Here is an 11797-nt window from a genome sequence, read left to right as displayed (position 1 = left end):
ACACACATGCTCACACTACACACACATGTACACATTACACACACATGTACACATTACACACACATGCACACATTACACACACATGTACACATTACACACACATGCACACATTACACACACATGTACACATTACACACACATGCTCACATTACACACACATGCACACATTACACACACATGCTCACATTACACACACATGCACACATTACACACACATGCACACATTACACACACATGCACACATTACACACACATGCTCACATTACACACACATGCACACATTACACACACATGCTCACATTACACACACATGTACACATTACACACACATGCTCACATTACACACACATGCACACATTACACACACATGTACACATTACACACACATGTACACATTACACACACATGTACACATTACACACACATGCACACATTACACACACATGTACACATTACACACACATGTACACATTACACACACATGCTCACATTACACACACATGCACACATTACACACACATGCTCACATTACACACACATGCACACATTACACACACATGTACACATTACACACACATGCTCACATTACACACACATGCACACATTACACACACATGCTCACATTACACACACATGCACACATTACACACACATGCACACATTACACACACATGCACACATTACACACACATGCTCACATTACACACACATGCACACATTACACACACATGCACACATTACACACACATGCACACATTACACACACATGCTCACATTACACACACATGCACACATTACACACATGCTCACATTACACACACATGTACACATTACACACACATGCACACATTACACACACATGTACACATTACACACACATGCACACATTACACACACATGTACACATTACACACACATGCACACATTACACACACATGTACACATTACACACACATGCACACATTACACACACATGTACACATTACACACACATGCACACATTACACACATACTCACATTACACACACATGTACACATTACACACACATGTACACATTACACACACATGCTCACATTACACACACATGTACACATTACACACACATGTACACATTACACACACATGCTCACATTACACACACATGCACACATTACACACACATGCACACATTACACACACATGCTCACATTACACACACATGCTCACATTACACACACATGCACACATTACACACACATGCACACATTACACACACATGCTCACATTACACACACATGTACACATTACACACACATGCACACATTACACACACATGCACACATTACACACATTACACACACATGCACACATTACACACACATGCTCACATTACACACACATGCTCACATTACACACACATGTACACATTACACACACATGCTCACATTACACACACATGTACACATTACACACACATGCTCACATTACACACACATGTACACATTACACACACATGCACACATCACACACACATACTCACATTACACACACATGCACACATTACACACATACTCACATTACACACACATGCACACATTACACACACATGCACACATTACACACACATACACACATTACACACACATGTACACATTACACACACATGCTCACATTACACACACATGCACACATTACACACACATGCACACATGCACACATTACACACACATGCACACATTACACACACATGCTCACATTACACACACATGCCACACACATGCACACATTACACACACATGCACACATTACACACACATGCACACATTACACACACATGCTCACATTACACACACATGTACACATTACACACACATGCACACATTACACACACATGCACACATTACACACACATGCTCACATTACACACACATGCTCACATTACACACACATGTACACATTACACACACATGCACACATTACACACACATGCTCACATTACACACACATGCACACATTACACACACATGCTCACATTACACACACATGTACACATTACACACACATGCACACATCACACACACATACTCACATTACACACACATGCACACATTACACACATACTCACATTACACACACATGCACACATTACACACACATGCACACATTACACACACATACACACATTACACACACATGTACACATTACACACACATGCTCACATTACACACACATGCACACATTACACACACATGCACACATTACACACACATGCACACATTACACACACATGCTCACATTACACACACATGCACACATTACACACACATGCACACATTACACACACATGCACACATTACACACACATGCACACATTACACACACATGCACACACATGCACACATTACACACACATGCACACACACATGCACACATTACACACACATGCACACACACATGCTCACATTACACACACATGCCACACACATGCACACATTACACACACATGCACACATTACACACACATGCACACATTACACACACATGCACACATTACACACACATGTACACATTACACACACATGCTCACATTACACACACATGCTCACATTACACACACATGCACACATTACACACACATGCACACATTACACACACATGTACACATTACACACACATGCTCACATTACACACACATGCACACATTACACACACATGTACACATTACACACACATGCTCACATTACACACACATGCACACATTACACACACATGCACACATTACACACACATGTACACATTACACACACATGCTCACATTACACACACATGCTCACATTACACACACATGCTCACATTACACACACATGTACACATTACACACACATGTACACATTACACACACATGCACACACTACATGTACACATTACACACACATGCTCACATTACACACACATGCTCACATTACACACACATGTACACACTACACACACATGTACACATTACACACACATGTACACATTACACACACATGTACACATTACACACACATGCTCACATTACACACACATGTACACATTACACACACATACTCACATTACACACACATGCACACTACACACACATGTACACATTACACACACATGCACACATTACACACACATGCACACATTACACACACATACTCACATTACACACACATGCACACATTACACACACATGCACACATTACACACACATGCACACATTACACACACATGCACACATTACACACACATGCTCACATTACACACACATGCACACATTACACACACATGCACACATTACACACACATGTACACATTACACACACATGCACACATTACACACACATGCACACATTACACACACATGCACACATTACACACACATGCTCACATTACACACACATGCTCACATTACACACACATGTACACATTACACACACATGCACACATTACACACACATGCACACATTACACACACATGCACACATTACACACACATGCACACATTACACACACATGCTCACATTACACACACATGTACACATTACACACACATGCACACATTACACACACATGCACAAATTACACACACATGCACACATTACACACACATGTACACATTACACACACATTTACACATTACACACACATGCACACATTACACACACATACTCACATTACACACACATGCACACATTACACACACATGCTCACATTACACACACATGCACACATTACACACACATGCACACATTACACACACATGCTCACATTACACACACATGCACACATTACACACACATGCACACATTACACACACATGCACACATTACACACACATGCACACATTACACACACATGCTCACATTACACACACATGTACACATTACACACACATGCACACATTACACACACATGTACACATTACACACACATGCACACATTACACACACATGTACACATTACACACACATGCACACATTACACACACATGCACACATTACACACACATGCACACATTACACACACATGCACACATTACACACACATGTACACATTACACACACATGCACACATTACACACACATACTCACATTACACACACATGTACACATTACACACACATGTACACATTACACACACATGCACACATTACACACACATACTCACATTACACACACATGCACACATTACACACACATGCACACATTACACACACATGTACACATTACACACACATGTACACATTACACACACATGCACACATTACACACACATACTCACATTACACACACATGTACACATTATGCACACATTACACACACATGCACACATTACACACACATACTCACATTACACACACATGTACACATTACACACACATGCACACATTACACACACATGCTCACACTACACACACATGTACACATTACACACACATGTACACATTACACACACATGCTCACATTACACACACATGTACACATTACACACACATGCACACATTACACACACATGCTCACATTACACACACATGCACACATTACACACACATGTACACATTACACACACATGCACACATTACACACACATGCACACATTACACACACATGCACACATTACACACACATGTACACATTACACACACATGTACACATTACACACACATGTACACATTACACACACATGCACACATTACACACACATGTACACATTACACACACATGCTCACATTACACACACATGTACACATTACACACACATGTACACATTACACACACATGTACACATTACACACACATGCACACATTACACACACATGCACACATTACACACACATGTACACATTACACACACATGCTCACATTACACACACATGCACACATTACACACACATGCTCACATTACACACACATGTACACATTACACACACATGCACACATTACACACACATGCACACATTACACACACATGTACACATTACACACACATGTACACATTACACACACATGCACACATTACACACACATGCTCACATTACACACACATGTACACATTACACACACATGCACACATTACACACACATGCACACATTACACACACATGCTCACATTACACACACATGCTCACATTACACACACATGTACACATTACACACACATACACACATTACACACACATGCTCACATTACACACACATGCACACATTACACACACATGCACACATTACACACACATGCTCACATTACACACACATGCTCACATTACACACACATGCTCACATTACACACACATGCTCACATTACACACACATGTACACATTACACACACATGCTCACATTACACACACATGCTCACATTACACACACATGCTCACATTACACACACATGCTCACATTACACACACATGCTCACATTACACACACATGCTCACATTACACACACATGCTCACATTACACACACATGTACACATTACACACACATGCACACATTACACACACATGCTCACATTACACAAACATGCTCACATTACACACACATGCTCACATTACACACACATGCTCACATTACACACACATGTACACATTACACACACATGCTCACATTACACACACATGTACACATTACACACACATGCTCACACTACACACACATGTACACATTACACACACATGCTCACATTACACACACATGCACACATTACACACACATGCACACATTACACACACATGTACACATTACACACACATGTACACATTACACACACATGTACACATTACACACACACATGCACACATTACACACACATGCACACATTACACACACATACACACACATGTACACATTACACACACATGTACACATTACACACACATGCACACATTACACACACATACACACACTACACACACATGTACACACTACACACACATGTACACATTACACACACATGCTCACATTACACACACATGCTCACATTACACACACATACACACATTACACACACATGTACACATTACACACACATGCTCACATTACACACACATACACACATTACACACACATGCACACATTACACACACATGCACACATTACACACACATGATCACATTACACACACATGTACACATTACACACACATGCTCACATTACACACACATGCACACACTACACACATGCTCACATTACACACACATGCTCACATTACACACACATGCACACATTACACACACATGCACACATTACACACACATGTACACATTACACACACATGTACACATTACACACACACATGCACACATTACACACACATGCACACATTACACACACATACACACACATGTACACATTACACACACATGTACACATTACACACACATGCACACATTACACACACATACACACACTACACACACATGTACACACTACACACACATGTACACATTACACACACATGTACACATTACACACACATGCTCACATTACACACACATGCTCACATTACACACACATACACACATTACACACACATGTACACATTACACACACATGCTCACATTACACACACATACACACATTACACACACATGCACACATTACACACACATGCACACATTACACACACATGATCACATTACACACACATGTACACATTACACACACATGCTCACATTACACACACATGCACACACTACACACATGCTCACATTACACACACATGCTCACATTACACACACATGCACACATTACACACACATGCACACATTACACACACATGTACACATTACACACACATGTACACATTACACACACATGCTCACATTACACACACATGATCACATTACACACACATGTACACATTACACACACATGCTCACATTACACACACATGCACACACTACACACATGCTCACATTACACACACATGCTCACATTACACACACATGTACACATTACACACACATGCTCACATTACACACACATGTACACATTACACACACATGTACACATTACACACACATGCTCACATTACACACACATGCACACACTACACACATGCTCACATTACACACACATGCTTACATTACACACACATGTACACATTACACACACATGCTCACATTACACACACATGTACACATTACACACACATGCACACATTACACACACATGCTCACATTACACACACATGTACACATTACACACACATGCACACATTACACACACATGTACACATTACACACACATGCTCACATTACACACACATGCACACACTACACACATGCTCACATTACACACACATACTCACATTACACACACATGCACACATTACACACACATACACACACTACACACACATGCACACATTACACACACATGTACACATTACACACACATACACACACTACACACACATGCACACATTACACACACATGTACACATTACACACACATGCTCACATTACACACACATGTACACATTACACACACATGCTCACATTACACACACATGCACACATTACACACACATGCACACATTACACACACATACACACACTACACACACACTACACACACATGCACACACTACACACACATGCGCACATTACACACACATGCACACACTACACACTACACACACATTACACACACATGCTCACATTACACACACATGTACACATTACACACACATGCTCACATTACACACATGCACACACTACACACACATGCTCACATTACACACACATGCTCACATTACACACACATGCACACATTACACACACATACACACACTACACACACACACATTACACACACATGTTCACATTACACACACATGCACACACTACACACACATGCGCACATTACACACACATGCACACACTACACACATGTACACACTACACACACACTACACACTACACACATTACACACACATGCTCACATTACACACACATGCACACATTACACACACATGCTCACATTACACACACATGTACACATTACACACACATGCTTACATTACACACACATGCTCACATTACACACACATGCACACATTACACACACATGCTCACATTACACACACATGCTCACATTACACACACATGCACACATTACACACACATGCTCACATTACACACACATGTACACATTACACACACATGCTTACATTACACACACATGCTCACATTACACACACATGCACACATTACACACACATGCTCACATTACACACACATGCACACATTACACACACATGCTTACATTACACACACATGCTCACATTACACACACATGCACACATTACACACACATGCTCACATTACACACACATGCTCACATTACACACACATGCACACATTACACACACATGTACACATTACACACACATGCTCACATTACACACACATGCTTACATTACACACACACGCTCACATTACACACACATGCACACACTACACACACATGCACACACTACACACTACACACACATTACACACACATGCTCACATTACACACACATGCACACATTACACACACATACACACATTACACACACATGCTGACATTACACACACATGCACACATTACACACACATGCACACATTACACACACATGCACACATTACACACACATGCACACATTACACACACATGCACACATTACACACACATGCACACATTACACACACATGCACACACTACACACACATGCACACACTACACACACATGCACACATTACACACACATGCACACATTACACACACATGCACACACTACACACACATGTACACATTACACACACATGCACACACTACATACACATGTACACATTACACACACATGCACACACTACACACACATGTACACATTACACACACATGCTCACATTACACACACATGCACACATTACACACACATGCACACATTACACACACATGCACACATTACACACACATGCACACACTACACACACATGTACACATTACACACACATGCACACACTACACACACATGTACACATTACACACACATGCACACATTACACACACATGCACACACTACACACACATGCTTACATTACACACACGCTCACATTACACACACATGCACACACTACACACTACACACACATGCACACATTACACACACATGCACACACTACACACACATGTACACACTACACACACATGCTCACATTACACACACATGCTTACATTACACACACGCTCACATTACACACACATGCACACATTACACACACATGCACACACTACACACACTACACACACACACATTACACACACATGCTCACATTACACACACATGCACATTACACACACATGCTCACACTACACACACTACACACACATGCACACATTACACACACATGCACACACTACACACACATGCACACATTACACACACATGCACACACTACACACACTACACACACACACATTACACACACATGCTCACATTACACACACACACACATTACACACACATGCTCACATTACACACACATGTACACATTACACACACATGCACACATTACACACACATGTACACATTACACACACATGCACACACTACACACACATGCAGTGCATGTCTATCTTATTGTGGAATCAGAGCTGCTCATTAGCAGAACTTCATCTGTATCAGGGTTCTTCAGTGAACAATGAATCATGTAAAATGTTCTGTCATCGTTCCAGCTGGTGTGTGTGTGTGTGTGTGTGTGTGTGTGTGTGTGTGTGCTGGTGTTTATACTGGTTATGATTGTGTTGAGTCTGATAGGTGACTGAAACATCTGATAATGTCTGATCTCTTCTACAGCATCTGATTCTAACACATATTGAATTGTAAGAAGATGAAGAGCAGTGAAGATAAACACCATCTACTCTTCACACTGAGATTCTACATGGTGACACTTTGTTCAGCTTCTTTATGTTCTAATCTGTAATCTGTCATGACATCACTTCCTGTACAAGATCAACACTCTCAAACCCACTCTGAAGTGCTGCTGGATCTTCATCTCATTCTTCTATACATCAGTACTGAAGTAATGAGATTGGAGAGTCCATCAGGTTTCTGGTAGCAGCTGAATGAATCTGATAGACTGACCACTCAGAACCTGGTACATGTGAGTTAAGAGCTGTGAAACAGGGTGAGGGTCCATGTGGACTGCTTTAGAAAACCCTGCATTAGCTTGATGCATTAGCATGCTGTTCACTATCTGGCCTGTAATGCAGAAGCTTAAAGATGTTTAAAGCTACTGGAGATGTTGAGATTCTGCCTGGAGGAGAACATGAGGAGGATCACTCAAGAGACCAGAGAATCTCCAAGGATTTTCACTGGGAAATTAGAGACGTCAGTGAGGTCTTGAAGTGAGGACGCCTTCCTACAGAACCACAAGATGTTTAGAGGACTGGTGGAAGAAAGTCTCTTCTGGATGATTCTCACCCTGGAACTTTGAAAGGAACCTTGTTGAATGGTCAGAACAGACCTAAAAAGACATCAAAGAGTGGAGGTCCTGGGTCCCCAAGTCCAAATCAGACCACAGTTTTGTACAGGCTATTACCCACAATCCACTGTGATCCTGTGATGTTTCTACCAGTAACCAGTGGGTTTTTGGAATGGTATATAGTCATTTTTATTTCCATTTACATATTTGGTATTTAGCAGAACTTTTATCCAAAGTGACTTACAGTACTGTGACAGTATACTGTGTAGGCAATTGAGGGTTAAGGGCCTCGCTCAAGGGCCCAACAGTGGCAACCTGGCAGTGGTGGGGCTTGAACCAGCGATCCTTCGATTACTAGTCCAGTACATAAACCACTAGGTTATTTAACCACATTTTATCCAGCTAACTGATTAAAGCAATAAACTCCAACAGATTAAAATGATGAGAAACAAAGTGATGATTCTTATTAATGATGTTAAATATAGAAGATGATGATAATGTCAGTATTTGATAAAAGATGCAGCAAGTGTAGCAGTTCTGTTAATGACTAATAATAATATGAACCCTCTGATATAGTGGTCATAGCATAGTGGTCACTACAGTCACTATTTAAATGCATATGGACCCCTACAGTGGACGCTACAGTTTCAATCATTTCACTTCTACACTGATTTTATCTTCATTCTCCATACAGGTGATTTAAGTTTATGTTTCTGATTGTTTTCTTACTCTTCTGTAGTGCTGAGAGTCTCCTCATCATCTTTTATCAGATGCACTTTATTCTTCTGCTCATGACAATAAACACACACACACACACACACACAGATACACATGCACACACTACACACACACACACACACTCACACACACACACACACAAGATTATAAATTCATGCACATCAATGCAGCTTCATTCTGCACTAGTTTTAATAGAAAAATTAAATAAGTTATTATTTTACATCATAATGCAGATGGTTCTTTTCATTTTAAAAATGGAATAAACAAAACAGATATTAATGTTATTTTAAGAACAAATGATTTGTAATAATTTAAATATTTAACAACAATACAAACACCACTGTGAAAACGCCGAAGGAGATCCTGAAGGTCCCGCTAGATTTCTGCAGCAAGATGCAGGAACTTTATTTTCCCCAAGTCATTCCTGCCACAGTGAATCAGCAGAACATCTGGGGATGTTCTTCCTAAAAGCCAGCTGTTGAAACGAGGGACAACAGAATGCCACCTCGATCCACCCCAGCCAAGTCACTCGAGCTCGGCACAGACACCCAGGTTGGTCCCTATGGTCCTCCTTGCTCT

The 11797-nt window shown here is 40.7% G+C and overlaps 1 protein-coding gene across 1 annotated transcript in view; it reads left to right on the top strand.

Annotated features, from left to right (window-relative positions):
* LOC134336296 (NLR family CARD domain-containing protein 3-like) overlaps nucleotides 1–11422 on the top strand; it is a 30087-nt gene extending 18665 nt beyond the window's left edge. Inside the window, exon 8 of the mRNA XM_063019025.1 lies at nucleotides 9853–11422. Within this exon, the coding sequence (XP_062875095.1) occupies nucleotides 9853–9859 (7 nt within the window). The 3' untranslated portion in view covers nucleotides 9860–11422. The remainder of the gene's footprint in view (nucleotides 1–9852) is intronic.
* Nucleotides 11423–11797: the final 375 nt, after the last annotated feature.

The sequence above is a fragment of the Trichomycterus rosablanca genome, chromosome 2, assembly GCF_030014385.1.
Source record: "Trichomycterus rosablanca isolate fTriRos1 chromosome 2, fTriRos1.hap1, whole genome shotgun sequence".
NCBI lineage: Eukaryota > Metazoa > Chordata > Actinopteri > Siluriformes > Trichomycteridae > Trichomycterus > Trichomycterus rosablanca.
Note: the sequence above shows the minus strand (reverse complement) of the source record. Positions and strands in the feature narration are given on the sequence as shown.